Source organism: Leptinotarsa decemlineata, unplaced genomic scaffold (assembly GCF_025532065.1).
Source record: "Leptinotarsa decemlineata unplaced genomic scaffold, Ldec_3_MD MMD2_P_RNA_scaffold_1, whole genome shotgun sequence".
Lineage (NCBI taxonomy): Eukaryota > Metazoa > Arthropoda > Insecta > Coleoptera > Chrysomelidae > Leptinotarsa > Leptinotarsa decemlineata.
This window is the reverse complement of record NW_027412523.1, coordinates 10456-36853: the sequence shown is the minus strand read 5'-3', so window position 1 is coordinate 36853 and position 26398 is coordinate 10456. Positions and strand designations below refer to the sequence as shown.

Below are 26398 nucleotides of genomic sequence, written 5' to 3'. Positions count from 1 at the left end.
TATATATATATATATATATATATATATATATATATATATATATAACAGGAGCCAACCGCACATTTGTGATTTCAGTTGATAGATCTTGTGTTTACGAGAAAACTATACGAATATGAAAGTTATTGAGTGTCTTGATATAGAAACAGAAGTTAATATCGGACATAACACTCAAGAAAGTGGCAAACCATAGACACGTGTTTCGGGCTTTTGCCTTTGTCTTCAATCGAGGACCGCCTGCCCGGTACTGACGATGCCCAATAGGCTGAAACAGCTGTCTACCGGTGGATCTTAAATTGAAATCAATATGGAAATGATCAAAAAGTACTTATCTATTTATTTTTTTATTTTCATGGAATTATTTTCCAGCAGCTTGACTGCATTAACCTTTCTAGATTTTATATATATATATATATATATATATATATATATATATATATATATATATATATATATATATATATATATATATATATATATATATATATATGTATATATATATAACAGAACCAACAAACAGGGCAACAGAATTGAGGGAGACAACAAAGGCTCTGCGACAAAATGGCTACGGATCAAAGATCATTCAAAAGGCCATCGACAGACAAAGAAGAACCAAAAAAACATCCACTAGGTCGACAGAAGACTCTCCACACGACAGACAATCTGTGACACTACCTTATGTCAAAGGTGTGACACATCCGGACAACCTACAAACCGCACAAAACGATATCCAGTTGGCTGCCCAGACCGAAAGAGAGAATTTCCCTAGAAAACCAAGGAGTATATAGCATCACATGCGAGGACTGTGGTTAACAATATATCGGTCAGACCAACAGACGTATATCTGCCAGAACCCAGGAGCACAAAAACTCGATAAGAACAAAACAAACCTCCTCTGCCCTCTTTCAACACCACCTACAAACAGGTCACAAGATTAATTTTGAGTCCACAAAACAGATAGCACAGGTGCAAAACCCAAGAATTCGACAAATCAGGGAAGCTATCGAAATCGAAAAGCAAGGCCTCATCAACAAAAGGGATGACTCACTAAACATCCCAAGGATTTGGAAAACAATAATTAAAAACAACCACCAAAGACAACCACGAATTGATAATGAACCATCGCAGGTAGGAGAACCGCCAGAAGCCATTAACAACCCTCAGGTAGAAAAACAGGTAGGAGAACCGCCAAAAGCCATCAACAACCCTCAGGTGAAAAAACAGGTAACAAATCCATACAACTTACGCAAGCGAAGCCATATAAAAACACCACAAGAAGAACCTAACATCAGTTACACCTCTCGAAGCGAAGCAGTAACTCGTCTTGATAATGCCATCTGAGATGAAACGTCGACTATCGAATAGTACACAACGGATGAACACCCGGAAAAACAACACATCATATATATATATATATATATATATATATATATATATATATATATATATATATATATATATATATATATATATATATGACGTCGTTAAGCTGTCCTTTGTTCAGAGCTCTAATCTACTGGTCGAAGCACTGTAATGGATGAAGATCGTGAAGGCAAAAATTAATGTTGTTCTTCGTGAAGAATTCCTTGTTCTCGCATGAAATGTGAAGACATGAAAGTGAGAAGTACGTTTGAGTGAAATCGCTCTACAAGAAAACAATTGAAATATAGTGGTACCACTATTAAAAATGAAATCTTCATTGATTGTTAGAACGATGGATCATAGTGGTTCGTACCTCCATAATGTATATGAACCATCGAAGAGAATAAATAAAATTGCACTTCAATCTAATGCCAGAACTATTTCAGATTCAAAAATACAGTTATTGTTAAAAACCGGCAAACATTTGTATTCTCATTGATTAGCATTTGAGAAAAGTATTCCTAGTATACCTGTCTTGGAAAATTTGTGTCCATTTCAAATCGTCATTCAAAATTGTCGTCCATTCTCCATTGACGTGACCATAGAAGTCAATTTATCACGGTCAGACATGAGTCGATTAAATTTGACAAGTATTGCATTGATAATGCTACCTCTTCAACAATAATGTTTTAATCATTTTGCTATAGCCTATTAATGAGAATAATTTGCAATATCAAACATTTGAGTTGAGTGGTTTCTTATCTGAAAGTTCATTTTGTTCGGTAATATGTTGGTCATCATCACTGGTGGAATCATTATCACTTCGACAACAAATTGAAATAACCAATTTGAATAATCATTTACGTCAAGGAAGTAATTGAAAATTCCTGAGTATTTTCCCTTCCAAAGGTCACTTGAGAATTTTAAAAGGTTGGACTTGAATCTAAGGAAGAATCAATTTAACGCACGTCCTCTCACACTCCAGAACTGGCACGTTGGGTGCGTAATTCTTTTTTCGTCTTTCCATATCGCAGATTTTACAGTCTCAACCTTGCGAGCAGTGCTTTTTCATTATAAGATTGTTCTCTAGAGCGTGTAGGGCAACACGAGACTTTTCTAGGTTGATGTGACCAACTTTCGCAGTTCTCAAAGCTCAGTCCATTCGTTTTCTATAGAAAACAAACAGAATAAAATTAACTTCACTAACAGACTAAAGGAACAAAATTGGGTTGAAGCATACAGTCATAGCATATCATCAGTTGACTTGCAATGGAATTCTTTCATTAGCAATTTTATAAATATATTTAATGAATGTCTTCCTCTCAAAAAGGTGCGAGCGAAACAAGACAATAAGAAAACCATGGTAAATGATGAAGTACTGAAGTATAAACATAGATTAGAAATTTTACTAATTCTTTCGAGAAATGTACCAATTTTCAAAGAGCAGTATAATGAAGCAAAAATTGAATATAACAATCTTTTAATAAAAGCAAAAAAAGACTTGTATCACAAAAAAATTCAGGAGTCTGATAACAAAACAAAGTGCATGTGGAGTACATGTAACGAATTGACAGGGAAAAACAACATTTCATTAAAGGAAAACCTGAAGTAATCACAGTTGAATACAATAAATATTTATTAAACATTGTAATCCAAATGATGAAAGATATTCCTGATGTTCCATCTTTCAATAATATTACAGAAAATGATAAGTCGCTATACTTAAAAAAAGTTACACCAAATCATATCATAGAATTAGTATACCACCAAGTTTTGCGAAAATATTTGAATTGGCATATTGTACACAATTAATTGACTTCTTCAATGAATGCAACATGTTTAGTAAAAATCAACATGGGTATATCCAAGGAAGGTCAACAATGTCGGCCATTTTTCAGTTCACTCAAAATATATTATATTTCATGGAAAAAAAGTCACTAACCTTGGGAATGTTTGGACCTTTCCAAGGCTTATGATTGTTTGTATAGAAACCTGTTGATGGTTAAACCAGAGAGATATGATGTTAGAGGGAATGCTCTGAAATGGGCTAAATCTTGTCTCACTGAACAAACTCAAAGAGGGTGCATTAAGAATCAAGAAAAAATTTATAAATCTGAAATATCATCATCAAATATCGGAATACCTCAGGGTAGTACTATCGGTCCAATATTTTTCATAATTTTCATGAATGATCTATGTGCAACCAGTATTGAAGAAAATCAGTTTATTACAAATTATGCTGATGACACAAACCTTTTATTCGGGGGTGATAATTTTCCAGATTTATGCAAAATGCAAGTAATCTATTTGGCGGTACCAAACATTGGTTTGAAAGTAATAAATTGATTCTTAATGAATCAAAAACTAATACAATCCTGTTTCGTCCAAGACAGCTACAGATAGAACGTTCATCAAGCATAAATATGAAAAATAGAAAGAGAGAGATAGCTCCTTGTACTGAATTCTTAGGTGTTTACATTAATGAATATTTGGGCTGGTCTGAGCAAATAACAAAATCATGCATGAAACTAAATTCAGTCGTGTTTGCCATGAGAACTCTCAATAGATTTCTAAATTTCAGTTCAATAAAAATTATGTATCATGCAAACTTTGAAGCAGCTGCTAAATATGGCATCATGTTTTGGGGAAGCAGTGCTGATACGGAAGAAGTGTTTATCATTCAGAAGAGAACGTTAAGAATAATCTTAAATATGCCATATAGGAAATCATGCAGAAGTATTTTCCGATCAAACAATATATTGACCATTTTTGCAATTTATATTTATGAATGTTTAATGTTCTTTTTTTGAAATAAATCTTTGTTTATTATAAATTACATCCCTCTCAAATATGAAACTAGGACTAGAAATATCAACTACCCTGTTCACAGTCTCACGGTAACTGAAAATAGCCCACAATACATGTGCATTAGATTGTTCAATAAATTACCAGATAGAATAAAAGCATTGGTCATCATCAATAAATTCAAAAGAGAAATAAAAAAGGTACTCATACATCTGGAACCTTGTAATATTGCGGACTATTTTAATCATAATTTTTAAAATTATCTTTATTTATGCATCTTATATTTCTATTTACGCAAGATCATTGTATCATGTAACCTTCAGTAACGTCATTTCATTATATGTTGTCAATATATGTTTATTGTATTGTTGGCATATTCTGAAATAAAGATGATTATTATTATTATTATTGGCTTACTAGTGTTAGTTATTAAGGCAAATATACAGTTTTTGAAGCTTCCTCTAAACCAATTCAAATAACAAGTTCGTGAGAAATGTCAATCAATTTTAATTTTTCTCTTTTCAAACGTAGACATTCTCTACAGATATTTTTTTCATTATGATATTATATGATTTTCAGGTGAAATAACACCTGAAATTTTCAGGTGAAATAATACACCTCAACAATAGTATACAGGGGGACACATTTTGACATATTCACTTTTGATCTAACTTTCCCTATCGCACCCCTATCGATGAGACTTTGTGACGAAATTATTTTTTTCTGGCTATCCTGATCAAGATAATGAGATAAGCTCATTGAATTATTGTATTGTCACTGATAGCGAACAAAGTTTAAAATAAATCTGCCCGTTCAAAGTTAGTCAAAATCGAGTCTACAGAAGTCGGGTACGAACAAACATACAATTGAAGCTAATTAAAGCGTGTTAAAGTAAATCTGTACAAAAATATGTGGATCATGCAAACTGACACAAACTGAAAGAAACAGTTTCGTAATTAAATCCTCAAGCGTTTCCTCAAGTTTGCGCTTGAAGAAACTATTGTATAGCGAAACACGTGTCGCGGGTTTTGTAAAACCCTTGTAATAAATGCTCCTTTCTGACTTATTTAATCTTTTTGAATCAATTTTGGCAGCTGCTGTCACCAGATGCAGATTTTTTCCACATCAAAATTTTGAATATCAAGGCAATTCCGAGAAGGCTGTACGGTTCGTGCCGATCGCACGAAGGCCGGTCTTTTTGAAATCTGATTATTTGGTATACCCACTTCTATTCTCTCTCGTTATCTGGTTCCAAATCTGAATTTCAATCTTAATTAAAATGCTTTCCATTCACTATTCTCTTCTCGATAGATTGACAAAAAGTATATTATTTGTTTTATTTCTGACCGGGATATTATAAGCTTATATCGTCATAGTTACGCTATCAATAAAGAGGGTCATAACTCCCTTGGGACATTATAGATTTTATAATTCCCTCTACCTTTCACAAATAAAAATAAATAGAAATGAAAACTGAACCATATTTTATTTATTCACGTCATTACAAATAATAAATGTACAATTTTGAAATGTTCCCTGAAAATTACTTCCGCCACTGGAAACAATTTCTTCTTTTGTATGGCTGGAGCTTCTGTTCACTACAGTCGAGGTACCTGCCTCTTCTGATGACAAAGTAGACAACATACGCGCCGTTTTATTTCTCAATTCGATGCTATCCTCCAAATACCCCTCCGCCACCGTGGAACTTTTCCAACCTCCGTGTCTTTTTAAGTTAGTCATAGTTGTTCCTGCATTGGCTAGAGCAGTAGCAGAAGTGCGACGAAGGTAATGTCCCATATAGGAAGATGAGTTTGGCAATCCTAAATACATTGCGATTTTGCTGGGGATTTTCCCAAACATGTTTTTTCCAATTGGCTGAGATGTACATTTATTTTGTCGGAAGCTCAAAAAAAATCGTTCAATACCTTTAGGACGCAAAGACATATAAAGTCCTAATAAAGGCAAAGCGGAGAACTCTTTTTCATCCACAACTGTAAATTTCTTAGATACACCAGTTTTACTTTCCGGTACGTTCACTACCATAACGGAATCCCGGTCCTCTATATCCGATATCTTCATATTCAAAAGTTCCTGACTTCTGCATCCTCCAAAATAACCCATAATCAAAACAACCTATAACAAAAAAAAGGAAATAAATACACACAAAAAGGAAAATAAGAAAAAAATTACCTTATGCAATAAATGAATATCATTAGGAGCGTCCTTTAGGAATCTGATAACATCTTTAGGAGATAAAACAGCAGACTTTTTCGGCTTATAACTCTTACTCTTCCGTTTCAAAAAAGCCTGTAGTTCATTGAACTTGGTGATATCTCGTTTCTCATGTATAGTCACCATCGATTTTAGCATTGACCATTTAGTCCATAAAGAATTCGGACTATACGTTTCTGACTGAAACGAATAAACACAATTACTACCAAATCTACCGAAAAACATAGAAAATTCCTTACCAGTTCTTGAAAATATGCCAGAAATACAGTTTCAGTGACATCTTTTGGCATAACATTTTTCCGTGTCAGCCAGTCCAGATATATCTTGTATTCTTTTTGGTATACGGCTTCACTTTTCGATGGAATTAATGATCCTCTTGCTTGTTCAGTTTTTTTCAAAATATCCTCCATTATATTTGGGGTAGAAAACACGTTTTCACCGCAAACACAGCTTGATAACAAAGTTCTGTTTATAAACAAGTAACATAGCAACAACCTAGCAACAAGAAAACTCTACTATAATCAACGGTACCTGATTCAAATATACCGGGAAGGTAATGAATTGGTACATTTTTCCGTTTCAAAAATGAACAAAATTTTATTGAAATCGGTCAGAAATAAAATTATCTATGTACCACGGGAATTAATGAGCCTTAATAACCTCAGGCAATTGCTGTCCCTCGGGCCAGAGGCCCTCGGGACGCAAACTTTGCCATCGGTAATTAAGGCCCTCCTAATTCCCTTGATACATAAATAACTATTTGTTCTCTTAACTTCATCTCACTCTAGGAGAATGGTATTTTTCTCAGTCCAAGAGAAAATGAAAGTCCAAAGGTTCAAATATAAATTATAATAAGTAGAAAAAGATTATATGGACAAAATGATAAAAAAACAACTTGTAAAATCTTATATAAAAGGAAAATGTTAAATTCTGTAAAATAAAAGAAAATAGAACAAAGGAAATGTCGCCAATTTTATCATGCTATTTACTAATAATTCAACCTGTTGGATAACTACAAACTCACCAACTCGGTTTTACTTGTCCCCAAGCACCTGAAGCATACATGATGACAGGCTTGAACATCGTGTTGTATAGAAAAATATTGTTTTTGAGATTGAGTTTTGAATTTCTATTGACCAGAGGATAGAGTTTAGCTATCCTCATCTGCACTTTGCTCTTGATATAATCAATGTGATTTGCCCAGGTGAGTCGGCGGTCTACCCAAAGACCTAGGTACTTGACTCGCGTTTTCCATTAAATCTTCCTGCCTGAAATCGTGACCCTTGTGTCTGGAAAAACTTTACGTCTCCCCAAGTCTATCGCCAGAGTTTTTTCTGGATTCACTCGAATCTTCCAGTCAAGGTACCAGCGTTCGAGGTCGTCCAATGCGCGTTGCATGTAGACGACCGCCAACGCTCGACCCATGGAAGAAGCGAGGAGAGCCGTATTATCGGAGTGAAAGGAAACCTTCACGTGATCGAACCTAGGAAGGTCGCTCACGTAAAGGCTGACGTGCCTGACGGGAGACAGGGTTCTTTCAACTCGGACCTGAAATGTTCTGCCTTTCAGAAAGGACCTAATCCACCGGACCAGACCCCGAGGCAGATCGAAATCGAGCATTTTGTGTAGCAGGCGTTCGTGCCAGACTCGGTCGAAGGCTTTCGAAATATCCAGGGGGACAAGATGGACTGTCTTTCTTTTGTTCAGCTCTGAGATGGAATTTTTGACTCGTGTCAGAGCCTGCAGCTCGTTGGAGTGTGCCCTCCTGAAGCCGAATTGTTCGTCAGGCAGAACATTTCGGTCATCAACTTTCGGAATCTGTTTGGGAATCATGACAACTGTGGCATGCTTCCATCTTCGAGGAAAGTATCTGAGAGTGATTGAGCTGTTGATAATATCCAGCAGGTATCTGATGAAGTTCTCCGGGAGCTGCTTCAACAACCTGTTGTTGATTGAATCAATTCCCGGAGCCTTCTTGGGTTTCTAGGCCCTAATGTACCCCTCCAGTTCTTCCTCTGAAGCTAGACGGATCACATCGTCATCATTTTTCCTAAGGATGCGCCGAACCCAGTGTTCCAACCGAATATCACGGTTAATATCATCATCCGGATCAACGTTAAGTCGAAACTGACTCTCCATTGTATCTGCAAATGCCAATGCCTTCTCGGCGGGAGAGTAGCAGATGCCGCGCTGTCCGTGAAGAGGGAAGGGAGCGGTTTTCCCCTTCTCGAGCCTGCGGATGACTCGCCAGAGCTCATCATCCCCAGGTTCGAGCGATTCCAAACACTCGCTCCACCTCTCGTTTCTATAGTCAGTGATGGCCTGTTTAACCTGGTTGGCCATTCTGCTAGCCGCAGCCTAGTCTCCAGGGTGGAGAGTTCGCTGATAAACTCGTCTGAGTCGATTTCTCTCCCGGATAAGGTTCTTTATCCTGGGAGGAAACTCATTGTAGCTCCGCAGAGGACACTCTGTCCTGGTTGTGGCTCCGCAGTGGATAAATGCATGACGTAATCCATTTTGAGTTTATTCAGGTTGAAGCCTGGCTCCCTTCCCCTTTTAACTGGTGTTTGTCAGAAAGACAAACGGGTCATGACTGGTGTTTGATGGTGGCATGAAAGTCCTCAGACATCCATACCGCCCTTCGCTGTATACCCCTACCTGGCTGGGGTGAGATGGATGAAGATATTATTCATCTGTTAACGGAGGACATAGGGGCCTCATTCGACAGAGTGTCGGGACCTTCTATATCGGGAGGGGTCGTCTACAGCGTAATCTATAGCTTCCCTGACTAACGGATTTTCGTGAGTTTCGGCGTAATCAAAAACTCGCCGGTTTCTCGACTGGATGGACTGCTGAATGGAAGGCAGCTTCAAATCTCTGCGGATGGCTTCATTCCGCACGAACCACGGAGCATTCACAATCATCTGTAGAATTTTATTTTGTAAAGATGGAGATGTTAGTCGGAGCCGCTTGTCCCCAAACACCTGAAGCATACATGATGACAGACTTGAACATCATGTTATAGATCGTGATTTTATTCTTTAGGCTTAACTTAGATTTTCTATTTATCAAAGGGTACAGGCTTGCCACCCGACCCTGGATCTTTGCCTTCACGCTTAACAGGTGCGGGTAAACAACGGCGATGACATCTTCCCTCACGAAGACGCCATCTATGTGATCGATAGAGAACTTAATCTTTGTAATTCTGGATTTACAATATTTTGGCTTCGTCAATTCGAACCTTTGGGTGACAACTTCAAAAATAAATACCAAATTTCATTTCACATGATATACTTGTATTCGTATCACTTCATCTCCTTATTGAAGATTATAATTCATACACTGAAGTCGTGTCGTAATGCAATAGTTACAAGCAACAAGCAATTAGTTTTATGATATACTTGACTATGAAATACAGGCACAAGCTATAGAAAATTGGCTAATCGAAAAAATTTCATCTTCTGACAATTGCGCCTAACCCAACTTTAGTATTGTTTTACCATTTCTAGTTTTGGCTTTTCTGCAAAAAAGTATGGATACATTTTCAGTTCATGTCCACACAGAACAAAATTTTATGAATGTACAATGAATCAGGCCCAGTCCAAAGTTACTTTCTTATCCTATATGCCTCTTGCACCTCAACTATAGTATTGGATAACAACATATTGACTTGGATAACAACATATTTTTTCAGTCGTTTACCATCGCGTAAGATTCATATATTGAATTTTATTGGTAAGTTACAAGCAACAGGCAGTCTTATGAGGTAATTATTTATTGTATTCTATTTTGCTACTTATTGACCTAGTTTAATACATGCAAACACCTTTTTTTATCAATTACATAACATGTAACTCTGTATTCCGCCACCGCCTTCAAAATAACATCTCTACGAATGAATCTCACAGAACAGCCTCATCAGCTGGCAAGCCCCTAGCATTGATTCCTGTGACCTTGAATAACGACCCTCCTTTCTGTCCGGGGGAAAATTCCTTGAAATTAGCGCTGGTGACCCAAAGCTCATCCAAATTTGCTCCGCCAAACGCAACAGAAGTGATCTGATAATAAAAAAATATTATTAGATAATACTAGCTTATTGATTAATTATATCATACTGCAAATTTTGTGTTTTATTTCAAAACCTATGAAAGCTGTTGTATCAGAATCAAGTAACTCAGAGACAGGAGAAACAGTTTATATCTGATATATTTTTTATACAGGCTTTGTTAATTAACAGATTTTTTCAGTGATTGATATATAGCGTCAACATCAAGTGACCATGCGAACAACAGTACTGATACTCCCAGCCTAGTAATCGAAAATATTAGTAATGAAGATGTTTATCATACCCTAAAAGAATTTAAGCCTAAATTTACTGCAGGATCTGAGCAAATTCCAGCATTCATCATTAAAGATTGTACCTAAGCTCTGGTTGAATCACTAACAACTTTAATCAATATATGCCTGAAAACATCAATTGTACTATATGTACTATCTTTCGTTCGACAACAGTGTTGGAGGAAGTATTAAACAATGGCGGACGCAGCTCCAGCCGGTGGTCGTGGCGGTTTCCGTGGTGGATTCGGTGGTGGTAGTAGAGGAGGTGGCCGAGGGGGCCCCAGAGGTCGTGGACGTGGACGCGGTAGAGGCCGTGGTCGCGGAAAGGAAGACCAGAAGGAATGGGTGCCTGTAACTAAGCTAGGACGGTTGGTAAAAGATGGTAAGATCCGCTCTTTGGAGGAGATCTACCTGTTTTTTTTACCAATCAAGGAGTATGAAATCATCGATTTCTTCATTGGGTCAGAACTGAATGATGAGGTTTTGAAGATCATGCCTGTTCAGAAACAGACACGTGCTGGTCAACGTACTCGTTTCAAGGCTTTCGTAGCTATTGGTGATAGCAAAGGCCACATTGGTTTGGGAGTGAAGTGCAGCAAAGAAGTTGCTACTGCTATCCGTGGAGCCATCATCTTAGCCAAGCTTTCTGTCGTACCAGTTCGTAGAGGTTACTGGGGTAACAAAATCGGTCAACCCCACACAGTGCCTTGCAAAGTCACCGGAAAATACGGGTCTGTAACTGTACGTCTCATCCCAGCTCCCCGTGGTACTGGTATCGTTTCTGCTCCTGTTCCCAAGAAACTACTGCAGATGGCGGGTATCGAAGACTGCTATACATCAGCCAAGGGCTCCACTGGTACTCTGGGTAATTTCGCCAAGGCAACTTATGCAGCAATTGCAAAGACTTACGCATACTTAACGCCAGATTTGTGGAAGGAGATGCCTCTTACCAAGACACCCTACCAGGAGTTTGCGGATTACCTGTACAAAAATCACCGCAATGAATCTGCCGCAGCACGTACTGAAACTGCTTGGATCGTGTTTAACAGCAATGTAATAAAAACATTAAATATATATGTATTGTACTATCAATATGGAAAATGTCGAAAGTGTGTCCAATTTTCAAAAAAGGAGATAAAAAATTACAGACCAATTTCTATCATATCCAACTTTTGTAAAGTGTTTGAGATGCTCCTTGAGAAGACAATCTACTGTCATGTTAGCAACATTATTAGCCCCAATCAACACGGTTTCATGAAAGGACGTTCAACCATCACCAATCTTGTAACAGTCACTCAATGTATTGCGGAGGTTATTGATTGTCAGTCTCAGACTGATCTCATCTACACTGAGTTTTCTAAAGTGTTCGACAGACTAGACCATAGTATCCTGCTCAACAAGCTTTCGACTTTTGGGTTATCCAATAGCTTAATTACTCTCTTCAAATCGTATTTTTACAACCGTATGTAGTATTTCCAAATCAATGGCCTCAAGTCTGTCGAATATGTAGCCACATCTGGTGTACCAGAAGGGTCAAACCTAGGACCCCCACTGTTCAATATTTTCATCAATGATATCGAAGCTGAGATTGATGTCAATTTCCTTTTATACGCAGATGACTTGAAACTCTATTACAATATAATCTTTGCGAACGTCTCGCCCTGAATTTATATCGTGATGTTACATGGTGTCAGCAGAATAATCTATCTCTCAACATATTCAAATATAACTGCTCACTGAAAAGGAATCTGACATTACATAACTACGTCATAAACCTTCAAGTTCTGGAGCGTCCTGACACACTCACTGATCTAGGTGTTACTTTTGATTCATTCTTCTCTTTCAACAAACATATTGACACTACTCTCACAGCTGCTTATCGTATGTATGGACTCTTAGTTAGAAATACAAAAGACTTCGAAAAAGCTTCAACATTTACTTTATTTCACTTTTTTCGATCTAGGCTGGAATATGCATCTGTTGTGTGGAGTCCCTACTATCAGGTTCATATAAATCAACTAGAAGCCCTACAGAGGCGCTTCCTCAAATATATATCTTTTAAACTTAAAGGCAGGTATCCTTCTGTGGGAATACCCTATTATGAATTGCTTGAAACTCATAATTTTTGTAGTTTTGAGGTAAGGCGTAGATATTATTCGTTTCTTTTTTATTCAAAATCATAATAATATCATTACCTGCTCTTAATTATTACATGCTACATGCTACAATTTTTGGGTTCCTAGGTGGAATAGTGTCACCTTTTATCTCAACACTAAGCGAGCAAATATAATGAAAATATCCCCAATTTATACAATGTGCGATACCTCTATTTCTGTTAGTCGTGTCCTAGATATATTCAACTGCCCGATTGTACAAATCAAAAGACATTTCGTAGCTAACTGACTGTTCTGTTTTTATTTATTTTTTATATAGATTACGGAAGTACATATTTGTAAATGCTACTGTTTCTACCTATTGTGTAATTGGGTTCATCCTGTAGAATAGTGTGTAGAATGAATAAATAAATAAATAAACATTATCCGGAGACCAAAGTTACAAGAAAGTCTATGACAATAAATATTCATTTTGAATCATTTTCTATATTTTGGTACATTTCAATGCGTTCAGTCATCAATTTGCTGACAAAGTAAGAGAAAATATTGTATTTTTTTCAATGTCGATGACTATGTTAACCACCAACAGAGTTTCATGGCTGCTTAGTCCCATCAGTCATATCGCTGGATGGAATAACGTCAAAGTCAATACAAGTGTCACAAACGTCAACAAGACAGATTATCAAAAACAATATACTCAGTACTCTAATCCATTCAATAGAGGTGATTGTTTTTTTGTTTGTTTCAGTGAAATAACTGTACCAAAATGATGTTCTGAAGAATGAATCGAAGGCCATAAGAGAAAAGGAGGGATAAGTTACTATTCGTGAAAATTCTCTACAGAATTTAAGACTCTTGCTGAATACATTTTACACATAATGTATACTCTTCAAAAGAAATCAATCACGATGAAATATTGAATGCTTGGAGATTGATCAACTCACCTGGGATGCTGGAAATTCTATAGTTTCTAGAAGTGTCTCAGGTCGTCTTGGATCAATTTTAATCACTTTTGAGCCTAAGAATATTGCTACCCATAAGTTGCCATCTGAATCAATTGTCATACCGTCAAACAAACATTCGTCGAATCCATGCTTTTCTCTGGTGAATATTGGTTGGAGGTTCGCTATAATAGAAAACACGATGTGACTATTTCCGTATTTTGAAAACATGAAATGTATTAGTTTTCGTTTCAAGAAGTATTTCATTGAAGTCGTAAAGGACCCTGGCGAGCTGAATATTTACTCGTATTTATACTTTCAGAGGATAGTCGGGATGATGATATGGATGGTGGTGGATCTGATGGTGGGAACAAAGGCGGGGTTTCCATGTAAATTATCTCTCCTGATTGGTCCTTACTTTTGCTGGGTCGTTCTGATTGGTCCACGTTGTTGACATGTATGATACTGGTAGGATGTCGATAGGAGTTGTATTCTAGTCTATGTATAGGTTTCTTGACTACTGGATACCTCATTTTGTTGACCAGTACGCCTTCTCTTTTCAGTTGAAATTGTTGAGATGCTCATTGATTTCAAGGGCCTTCCTGTATGAAGTGGTACGTAGTAATGCGTTGAATTAAACAGTTTCTTCGTATTTCATTTCGAGGTCATGTTCTCCAATCGCGAGTTTCTCCTGTTGCAACTATGCTTGTGTTCTTGTATCCTGGTGTTGATGCTGCTGTTGGTAGTTCCGACGTAAACTGAGCCACAGAAACAGGGAATCCTGTTAACATCGGCGGATGTCAGATGTTTTCTTTTGTCGTTGACCGATCTGATAGTGTTGTTTGGTTGATTAGCTGGCTCTTAAATGGTCCTGATGTTGTGACGTTCAAACAGTTTTTCGATGCGGTCCATGACAATGTAAGGCAAATAGACTCTGGTTGCCACTTCGTCATCAAAGTTGGAGTATTTCTTCTTCTAGGATATAGATTACATTCGATTTCTTGCGCTGTAGAGCCTGATCTAGATGACAAGGTTTTTCTTAAAGAAGATATGGTTCACAAATCCTGATGACACGATCAACAAGTGTTACAACATAATTAGATTTCAAACTAATGTTCAAAACTTCAATGTTCGGTTCAACCCAGTATCAATTGAATCAATCCTCGAATATGTTTCAGGATGTACTGTAGCTCACACTCCACCATTCCTCTGAGTGAAACTCTGTCAAAGATTGAAAACCTGATTTGGGTTATAACGATACAGGCAAAAAGTAGCTATTGGTCTTCTGGTTTATCATCTTCAAACACAGATGACACACTAGATCTTTCGACAGTCCAAGTATCTTCAAGTAATGATTCAAATGAGTGTCCTGTAAGAAAGTATGTTAGACAACATAACCTTCTCGTAGTTGAACAATTATTTAGTGACATTCTTCGAAGAATATTTCAATGCCTTAGTCCTGGCTCGGTCACTCTATACACCTGCACTAGAACCTACAGGATGATTCCAATATATCTGTGAACCAACATATATCTGCTCTTAGTTATTAACTCCTCCCGAAGGATTCAGTCCTTTACTCGCAATTAGGACTGTATAAAGGCAGGTTGACTTTTGGTAGCATCAAATCGGAGGTAATTCCCAGAATGTTGTTCAGTAAGAGTCTAATTTGTACAATCAGCAATATGCATATTGCTTCTGTATGTTCATGCGGAGACGAAAGAGGATTCGATAACTGTCCATGGTCGCTGACGTTGTGTTGCTGATAGCAACTCTTTACTGAAGAATTGTTCTTAGAAATATGCTTCAGGAGAAATTCAAAAAGTTGACTGAAAAACATTGAATACACTTCAACCCTCATAGAATATGGTTGCTGGTAGATACAATATGTGATTGCTCATATGGAGATTTCAGAATGTAAGCTGTATTCACTTCTAGTACTTCAGTACAAAAGTTTGTTATTAGCACACCATCTGAACTTCAATGAAAAAATTTCAATATCGGACACCGATGAGACATATTGCAATAAAAAAAATCGAACTGAACTCCAAACCAATCATCTACACATTTCTAGGTAATTTAAAGCATAACAAAATAATTCACTCACATAAAGTTCCTCGATTGATATCCAAATCGTACTGATCTACAGTTCCATTCATAGAGTCGATATAGTACATTTTTCCCAGTTCTTTGTTGAAAGCAATACCATTGGATATCCCAATTCCGCCCCTGTAGTTCTGGACCAAATTATTCTGAAAACTGTAAAGAGTTCCTTTGCCTGGAGGTATTCCATCAATAGTGGATGCATGTGCTCCCATAGTTCCTGTGACGAAAACAAAAAAGTGTTAAATCAATCTTTGATTTTGAAAATTGAGAGTCTGACTTTGTAACAGATACATTGGTTATTGATACTATGATTCACTTGTCGAGTCATTTTCCCATCTCATCTCATTAAACAGTTGAAGATGATCACTTGGTGATCGAAACACGCGTTGAGGTGTTGGAATAAACCTCCAGTAATATACAACATTTTTTAGTTCAAGCGATATGTATTTACTCGTCTAATCAAATGTTTTTGTGGGATTCATATTAGACCACAGTTACCAGCCTACTTTTCAACATTTAGCTCAATAATATTTCCAATACAGTCACAATTATAAACTAAAATATCGCTACCGATTTAGTAGAATTCAAATCAAAACTAACCTGACCAAAGTCTTCCACTTGAGTCACATTTTCCATCATTGAAGACATGGTCTGTTCCATGATCAACTTCATACAATTTCTTGAGGTTCAGCACAGTGTTACTCTCTCCATCCCAGGTTATGGTTGACACTGATCTATCAACGGTTATCACGAAATTGTCCTTTTTATCTTTGATTGGTATAATTATTGAAACATTGTGATTTCCTGAAATCAAGAATATAAAAGCAATTCAATGATAGATTGTAAAACTGAGAACAATTCAACAAGTCTTTGACTGATGTCCAAGCGAAGTCTACAGTTTAAACTGACTCGGGTGAGGCACTTATTGTTTTTTTTTTAATATTGGTAAGTTTTTCACACAAACATTTAGTAATTAATAATCCAATCGTAATAAAAATTTGATAATACTATACAGGGCTTTTCATGATGAGCGTTAATTAGCCGTTTCTGGCAAAATATTCAACGGATCAACCTGAAAATTTCACAGTATGACCTACACGCCTAAAATATTTCAGACGAAGCGGCGTTGTCGCTTCTACTATAAAGTAGCGGTTTCTTTAATTTTTCAAATGAAACACCCCGTATATAATATCATATTATGATTCATTATCACTTTGTCAACAAATTCATATACTGTTTCCCTATACCTATCTATTACCGTTTAGAAGATATAAATTAATTTCGATATTTTTCTTACCAAACATGAACTTTTATAAATGCTGATAATCTTGAACTCTCTTGCACTAAAACGATCAAATTTGAAATAGAGTGGAGTGAAACTATGAGGATCTTTACTCCGAGTCATATTTTCATTTGCCTCATACAGGGTCTTCAAAAAATGCAGATACTTTGATCTCTACTATTTTGAACCGTTTCAAATTTGATCGTTTTAGTGCAAGAGAATTCAAGATTATCAGCATTTATAAAAGTTCATGTTTGGTAAAAAAAAAATCGAAATTAATTTATATCTTCTAAACGGTAATAGATATGTATAGGGAAATAGTATATGAATTTGTTGACAAAGTGATGATGAATCATAATATGATATTATATACGGGGTGTTCTAATTGAAAAATCAAAGAAGCCGCTACTTTATGGTAGAAGCGACAACGCCGCTTCGTCTGAAATATTTTAGGCGTGTAGGTCTTATTGATTTATGCATACTGTGAAATTTTCAGGTTGATCCGTTAAATAGTTTGTCAGAAACGGCTAATTAACGCTCATCATGAAAAGCCCTGTATACAGTATGGATATCTATTTGCATAAAAATTCACATACAGTGATAAATCAGTTTAGAGATCAGAGAAAAAATTATAGGACACAAAAATCAGACTGATGACGAAAATATGTTAAGTCCATTCTTCTAGGGTTCGATGATAACATCTAGTTCACGATAATATTGAATTCCGAGATTCAGTTGTAGTAAAAGTTGATAGTCTGGAACATCGAAGAAAGGATGGGGATTTGTCTCTCTTTTATAGATACTTTTAGGACAGGTGTTCAAGCGACTTGGACATTTAATTCCACCAAGAGCGGTACATATCAGAAATTCTTGACGGGCTGTGGCTGCTCATCGTTTTTAGGTTTAACTCAGTACACCTCGAACTCCACTGTTCAAGAACTCTTTCATTTGGAGAACTGCGTTTATGTGAAATAAACTTTCTGATTGATTTAATCACCAGGGATTCAAATCCGCTTTTAGAGCGCCTGTCACATAAAAATTTGTTGTCATCTTATGCGTCTCTATTGACATAATAATTTAGCTAAATTATTGATATGTAGAAATTTCATTCCTGTCGCAAGTTTTGCTCCGAAATAAAATGAAACTGTAAGAAAAATCTCAAATGGAAAAACTTGAAGGCATAACTTCAACATCAAATTCAAAAAGATCATGTGAAAATTACTACAAAAAATATATCGGACAGAGATTCCTTATTTCTGGTAAATTCCTTTCTTGAAAGACCACTTTAATTCAACTTGAGATTCATGTAAATATTATTTTTATCTTCTTTTAGTAGATCAGTACTCTTGAAGTTACACGAAATGAAGAAAATATAAATATGTTTCGGTAGGCATTTTTAGAATGTTCTAATTGATGACGTTGATACTGATTTCATATGGTTTTATGAATAGGTTGAAGGTTGGGATATTTCAAAAAGTTTTTTATAGTTTTATTTCAGAAGATACAATTGAGTTCAGAATTATTTTTTTTGGTTTCGTACCAAATTACATGATTACGTGATGATTGCTACTTGAGTTCAACGATTATTCAGATAAACCTCAGAGTTGGGTTGATAAATAACAAAAACACTTCAACATCTGGCGATAAGCAATTTCCAGGCCCGGACGCGGCTACGGTTGATCAAAGAATTCAAACTTTCACGGCCGGAGATAACTGTGACGAAACATTTTTCCAGGTTTTTCAGCCATGGTCTGCGAGTTTTTATGTCTGACGTTTCGTCTACCACTGCGGTAGACATCATCAGAGGCAATGTGGTAAAGATTGAAGTGCTCGAGTAGTTCTCAACGTCTCTCTACTCGACGAAAGACTATCCTGCGAGTTCCTGCGTTTCTTTCGAAGGAGAAAGATTCTCGAATTTCTACTCGAGAACTTCGACCGTTACCTCATCGCCGCATTAGTAAACTAAACGGCAGGTATGAAAACTCACAGTCCAAGGCCAAAAAAAAAACAAAAAAAGCTTTGACGCGACTACTGTTGTCAGTAGCATCCTCAACAGGACTAGGACTTATACAGGACAGGAAAAAAATTCGAAAAAACAATTTTTTTTTCAACATTTTCTCCTTGCAGCTCTATACAGTTGTCCCAGCGACATTCAATAATTTCAATATCGTTTTTATAATAAGAATTGCCACTGATCCATTTTACAAGTTTGGGAATGGAAAATAATCCGAAGGGGCTTAATCTGGCGATTAGGATGCTTGAAATAGCAATTCAAACTTTAATTTTGGTAATTGCGATGAAGGATTTGTGTTGCACACATCTTTCTCATGTCCAAATCTTCAGATAATATACGATATATCGAACTTTTTGAAATACTCACTAAGTCTGCTAGCTCGCGCACTTTCAGTCGACAATCATTCAGTACCGTTTCTGGAGCCGTCACCTCATTAGGTCGACCACTGCAATGCTCGTCTTAGCAGCTCGTACGGGCTCGTTTAAGCTCTGCTATCCAATATCTTACTATTGTGAAAGAAGAAGCAGACTGACCCAGTGTAGAATCCAGTTCAGCTTTCATATTGGTTACAATAGCTCCAAAGTAAGTAGGTCTATTCAACCCTTCACCGTAAGCATTTTTACGTTTCCTACACCGTGAACGCTACTTGTTGCGCTGACAAGCTAGGAAATGTATTGAGTGCCAAACACTCCGTTCCCTAGATCTAGATAGTGGGTGCAACGCCACGTGCTTTATTATTTCGCGCGTTTTTTTTGCTATGGTGCCAGTAAGTCGTTCACGTACAAGTTAGAAAAGTTATTTCACATATTTTGTTTGTTTTGTGAAGGTAGGCTTGTCAAGATGAATCAGGGCGGAGAAGAAACTGTATAAACGTTTGATAGTAATATCAGAATAATTGATATAGACAAAAACAAATTCATTTTGAGAACCAACATCGAAAGAGATGTAGATATTACTGCAATTGGATTAATAACTTTCCTAAAGCTACTTGCACAGAGTGGATTGTAAACAGAACATATCCTGAAATAAAAACCTACAGTATCGAAAATATTGGGTTTGTCAGCACAATGCTAAAAATAAGAAAACAAAAACAAGCAGCGTTAGGAAAAGAAACAGGAACTGTGGCGCTTAAATCTTTATTGAGGTTAAAAATGAAAGCAAATTAAAGATGCAGGGATCCCTTGCCAAAAATTTCAATAAGTCGAAACTAATAGCTACCACTTCAAGTGATGAAATATGTGAAACTCTTGCCAATATCCAAGTAAATCATATGAAACGATCAATTTATCATTTGTATGAACAATGAATGTACGTACGCTGAGAGAAATTTTTTGCTATGATAGAGAGATTTTTTTACAGCAGCAAAACCGTTATAGGAAAGTGATTTTTCGCCACCAAAAAGGAGAAGAAGACGTATTTTGAAGAGAAAGGAACAAGACGTTTATAAGCGAAGAGCCGTTTTGCTATATTGTGGTAACGTCCTCAAGGCTAAGAAAATCGAAACTATTGAAAATATTCAGTCGTTTGCTAATATCTGCACAAGCATTTGTAATTTTAAAAAACGAGAAGGATAAAAGTCCAACCTACTTCTATTGCACGCCGGGCAAGTAGAAGTTTACATGCTGGCGCTAGAGCATGCTAGCTAGAGCTAGAGGCCTTCAAAGTTTTAAGAAACAAAAATAAGAGATCAAAAAAGAAGAGATCATTAGGTAAAAATATTGAGCCTAATCAACCAAATGCTATCAGCCATGTAAACATTAAAATGTGCTACCTGTATACATATTTCTGCATTTATTCATATATTATTAACCTAACCTAACCTAACCTATTACACAATGTTACCTACTGTCAAAATATATGTAAATGACACATTAAATTGATATTATACATCACAAATTATCACCCAACTTGTTTCTATTACTTTCAGAAAAATCCTACTACCTACTATCACCACTATGACCTACTCTCAGGCATTTTGAGTATCAATCACGAATTGTTGCGTCCATCGTCTTGGGAACGGAGAGCTTGATACGCAGTACATTTCCTGGCTCGTCAACGCAACCAGTAGCGTTAACGGTGTAGGAAATGTAAAAATGCCCACCGTAACCCACAAGGCTTTAGTGTGGCTCACACCTATTCACATTAAACCAAATAAACCCAGGTTCTTTACGAAGCCGATTAGTTTGTATAGTGGGTAGTCTTTCAGATCAGATGGTGAGAGTACGGCTCTGCCAAACTCTAAAAACCTGATTCGGTCCCCAGCGGGGCAGGCACAAAGTATGTGCTCTGGTGTCTGTTTCATAATTTTCCACACAGAGGCGACATACTATGTCTTCCGACAGTACGAGTCTCTGCATATGATGATTCAAATAACAGTGACCTGTAAGAAGGCCTGTTAAACATCGTAGTTCATCCTTACTGTGATCCAACTACTGTTTGGTATCAAGCCTCGAAGGGTAAATAAACGCCTTGGAGTGAGCCAATTCTGGAAGATTCTGCCAGAAGTCCATAAATCTTCTTGCCATCCAGGTGTTCAACCATTGTTTGGCAAAGCCTGAAATGATGCCAATGACAGGTTCTGGTCCGATGAAACTGCTTCCAGCACCCTCCTTCGCGAGGGAATCGGCAGCCTCATTGCCTTCCAGGCCAGTATGGCTAGGAATCCACACCAGAGGCAATCTGTTGAATCTTTCTATCGAGAAGAGTCGTTTTTGGCAATTTGCTACCAATTTAGACGTTGCTCGGTGGAAGCCAAGAGCTTCCAACGCCGCTTGACTGTCCGAGAATATTTTTATTGACTTCTGTATGAGGTTGGATTCTTTCAATCTCTCCGCACACAATTCAATAGCGAAAATTTCCGCTTGAAATACACTCGCATAGGTTCCTAGGCAGGTTGATATCTCTGTCTTGGGTCTGCGACTGAAAACACCTGCACCAAAACCGGAAGGTGTTTTTGATCCATCTGTGAACCAACAACTATCTGCTCTTAATATTTCTTCTCCCGGAGGATCCAATCCTCTCTACTCGGGAACAGTACTTTATAAAGCACTTCGTATTTGACAGTTGGAGGCATAAAGTCAGAGGTCATTTCCAAAATGCTGTGACTTCCAATGTCAACCAACAGTCTGTTGCACTCTGCATTTAATTGATTTGTGTAATTGGCAATGTACATAAGTATGTATACAGTCCATCTAGCCTCTCTCTCCAGAAAAATGTGGAGAGTTAGATCTAGAAGGATCTCCATTGCCGCTGACGGTGTGGTACTGATGACACCAGTGATAGCCAGACAAGCCTGTCTCTGTGAGCCAGAGAGCTTCGCTTGGGCCGTTTTCTGTAAAGCCTTCGGCCACCAGGCAATTGCACCATAAGTGATCATTGGTCTGACAATCATCACGTAAATCCATTGAATTTGTTTGGGACCTGACCCCCAAATTTTTCCACAAATCCTTCGACTTGTCCATAGGGATAGTCTGGCTTTGTGTAAAATTTTTTCCAAGTGAACGTTCCAGGTGAGTTTTTCATTAAGGACAATGCCAAGATATGTCACCTCCGTTCCAAATGGAATGACCTCCCCATTGAAGGAAAGTGGAGTTGGATCGTCCAATTTTCCCTTCCTGGTGAAGGAAATTATCACAGTTTTGCTGGGGTTGACAGACATCTGCTCCCTCAGGCACCAACTTTGAACAACGTCCAACGTTGTACCCTTCCCGACGTGGACCTTGTCAAGATGACAAGGTCATCTGCATAAGCTTGCAGATATGCTTTTTTTCTGTCGAGGGCATCATATTGGTTGGGCTGAGGCCTTTCAAATGAAAGTATTGTACCACACTACGATGACCAATTTTCTTCATTTTCACAAATTCACCGAAAACGTTCGCTATTGATGGCTGCCAAACGAATATTAAACAACGCAGCGTCTTCAAACTTGAAACATATGCTTTATAGATTGTGTACTTTCTAATACAGTGATATTTTTCAAACAACTACCGCCATTTCTAGGTCAGGCCGGGTACTTATGGGACCATTGTCATACTCAAATTCGGGTATAATGTACGGAAATGTCGAAACAAAATCGTGGAAACAGATTAGGTTGAATTGTGGCAAACTTGTCTGGTTTTGAATACGACTGAATGGTATAAAAAATTGACTTCAGTTTTTTGGTTCAGAAGATATACCGATAAAACCAAAATTTTCAAAAATTCATTCTTTGCTATATCTCTTGTGATGCAGATACATTGGAAATATTTCCATACTTTGCCACAAGGACTTTCATGTCAGAGAGATAGCGAAACGCCGAACCAGTGGGAAAAGAATCGCACAGTGGCTTGTGTATGGCGACCGTCGCCACGCCAGCAATTGGTTTTACGTGTGGCTATAGATCTGTTTAAATCTGTTTGAAATATGTTTTTCCGTTAACCAGCTGTCGCACCCCTACGAACGACAACCCTCAGAAGTCGAAACTTGTGCGAGTTAAAGACTAACGAGGTCTTACCTTTTAACGTGTGATTCCCAACATGGGTTGGACGATCGCAAGAGAAAATCGATCGTTCAGCCTGAGGCTTGAACCACCGACCAACACGGCGGTCGATTTAAGTGAATGAACAAAGCACCCACGTCGAACTACCCGGCTACCGTTCGACCATGTTAAAATAGAACCTGTATTATTTGTAGCAATTCTTTGATCAACAATATATTTTGATGTTCAACGTGTAAATGTTAATTGTTTTTTTCATCACATACATGTAATCCCTCCATTATGTACCACAGCTGATTCTGTGAAAACCCTTTTTTGAAAATCAGTCATGGTACATAAAAGGATATATTACTTGATGCATATGATTATCACAGTCGTAATAAAACAATAATACTTCATTTAAAACTCGTGAAGTTACCGTAGAGAAAATCATTATTTCTAACTAATTTCACAGTTTTACATGAATATTTTGCCTCCAAAAAAATGCAGGTCATTATTCAAAATTCCAAAGTCGAATGTGGTCCAAGTCACACGAGAACCTAATTAAAAGTTCACGTGAAAAAGTTCAATTAGACTTTCAAAATCTCTTTACATAAAGAAGAAACAGTGCGAAATAGAAAAGGAAATTTTCCAGTTCTTCCCATGAATTTCCTAAAAACCAAATTAGCCTTAAGTAATTATTTGTATCTCTACGTTGAATTCTTCTTACGTCGAAATAATTGATAGTATGCATTTGATAATGATCTTTTTTTTTTCTAATGGCACACTTTTTTTTGTTAATCTATAAAAAATCCAAAGGACCCTCACCTATAACTGCGTTAGTCAACTTCCTTGTAGACGGCACGTATTTATGAACGCTGTGCTTATGAAAATCGAGAAAATAAAGGCACTGATTTTTAATATCCCAATGTGGGCCTTCCAGAAGAGAGAAACCTTCCAATATCACTTCTACATTTGGTGCCATTTTGTAGATACGTCAAGTCGCGTGAACTTCTATAAACTGTTTCGATTCGTTCAGTATTCACAACAAATTGTTTGATAATTTTATTAGATTAAATGTGAAGTATTCAGCTCATAGATGCTTTCGACCGTATACAGAAAACAACTACATGCGATAAAATTGATGCGTGAACTACTATACAGGTCGTTCTTTTTAGCTAATCCTCCTAACACTATTTCTATCTGGTAAACGGTAAGACTTACAAGGTCGGTTGAATCGGGCAAAACCTCACTATTTTCGAAAACTAGAACAATCTCTCTTCAGATGGAGAATTTTAGTGGTAGTTTTTGAAATATTCGCCAAAAATTATAATTGTAGAATTTTGTTTATTTGCTCTACCGCTTCATATTTGTTATAATCTGATATATTCCATTTGCAATTCGACTTTTCATTCATTAGATTTCATCATCAACTTTTTTTAAACAGACATTCATTGTTTGAAAATCTGTTAAAATCTGTTTTTTCGTTAATCAGCCTTTGCCCCTATACGAACTACAACTCTCAGAAGTTGAGAAACTGTGCGAGCTAAGGACTAACGAGGTCTTACCTTTTAACGTGTGATTCCTAACATGTTATTACATAACTGAATTTTTTTATCAAAGTGACTACACGAAAGTCGATGAAAGAAAATAGAAGTATGTCCTTACCAATAACTGCTTTAGTCAGCTTCTTCGTAGATGGCACGTATTTGAAAATACTGTGATTATGAATATCGACAAAATAAAGACACTGCTTCTCAATATCCCAATGAGGTCCTTCCAAAAGTGAAAACCCTTCAAGAATTACTTCTATTTTTGATGACATTTTATATGTAATGCACAGTAATGCACTGACTTGGATTGTTTACTTCAAACCTGATTTGTTTGAGAATTTATATTTGGAATGGTTATTACAATTGAGTGAGCAGAGGCGTCCACACATGCAGCAAATATATTCGACAAAATATACATGAGAAATCAGGAATGTATTTGTAAATAAATTTAAATAAATGTGAATAAATATACACATGCTTTACATTATAGCATAAAAATAGTTAGAAGATAAAGTTTTGCTGTATTACGATCATCAAAAATCAGGCAGGTAATTTTCAGGGCAGAGAGGGTAGAGAAATTAACAGTTTTTGGTATGCAGCATAACAAATTACCAAATAAAACGAATATAGCAATAGATTCAAAGTTGATTTCATCAGTCTGGACTTCCATTGTCTATTATCATTAGGAATCTAAGAAACTCTGGCCAATGAAGAAGCCCCGAGTCATAGTATGGAACCATGGGAATACAGAACTAGTCACCTTTCTGAAGCACATCAACAACATAAGACCTTCCATCACTTTTATAATGGAGAAGGAAGCCCACAACGAATTGCCATTCTTGGACGTATTGGTGAAAAAGACCGACACTAAGTGGGAAACATCTGTATACCGAAAATCCACTCACATGAGGCATTACCTGAATCACGAATCAACCTCCCTCAATCTACCAAAAGAGGAAATCATCAAGACTCTAGTGGATCGAGCTTTCGGGCTCTGTATTACGGTGGAAAATCTCGAAAAGGAACTGGGCATCATCAAAAAATATCTTCAGTGGAATGGTTACTCCAAAGTGATGGTTCAACTAACTGATTTTGGCTAGAAGACAGCAAGAGCCTCGCAAGGAAGAGAATCCGTCACAACCAGTACTTGTACTTTCCTACGTCAGAGGATTATCGGAAAGGATAGGAAGAATTGGGTCCAAAT

The 26398-nt window shown here is 37.0% G+C and overlaps 2 protein-coding genes and 1 pseudogene across 4 annotated transcripts; 1 reads left to right on the top strand and 2 right to left on the bottom strand.

The window, feature by feature from the left end:
* Positions 1–4207: 4207 nt before the first annotated feature.
* Positions 4208–10006, bottom strand: LOC141481055 (uncharacterized). 2 transcript variants are annotated; one of them, XM_074172239.1, is made up of 3 exons: positions 6636–10006; positions 6355–6576; positions 4208–6297 (listed from the first exon to the last, which is right to left on the bottom strand). In XM_074172239.1, the coding sequence occupies exons 1-3, from the start codon at positions 6804–6806 to the stop codon at positions 5650–5652; spliced, it is 1041 nt and encodes a 346-aa protein (XP_074028340.1). In that variant the 5' UTR covers positions 6807–10006; the 3' UTR covers positions 4208–5649. The 2 variants fall into 2 exon arrangements, with proteins under 2 accessions (XP_074028340.1, XP_074028805.1); XM_074172704.1 differs by having other exon boundaries at positions 6453–6576.
* A 149-nt stretch (positions 10007–10155) lies between these two features.
* Positions 10156–25508, bottom strand: LOC111517452 (regucalcin). 2 transcript variants are annotated; one of them, XM_023173612.2, is made up of 5 exons: positions 25310–25508; positions 16493–16696; positions 15894–16109; positions 13793–13974; positions 10156–10454 (listed from the first exon to the last, which is right to left on the bottom strand). In XM_023173612.2, exons 1-5 carry the CDS (start codon positions 25464–25466, stop codon positions 10299–10301), a joined length of 915 nt encoding a protein of 304 aa, XP_023029380.1. In that variant the 5' UTR covers positions 25467–25508; the 3' UTR covers positions 10156–10298. The 2 variants fall into 2 exon arrangements, with proteins under 2 accessions (XP_023029380.1, XP_023029379.2); XM_023173611.2 differs by lacking the exon at positions 25310–25508 and adding an exon at positions 24470–24680.
* Positions 10885–13618, top strand: LOC111511591 (small ribosomal subunit protein uS5 pseudogene; annotated as a pseudogene).
* Positions 25509–26398: the final 890 nt, after the last annotated feature.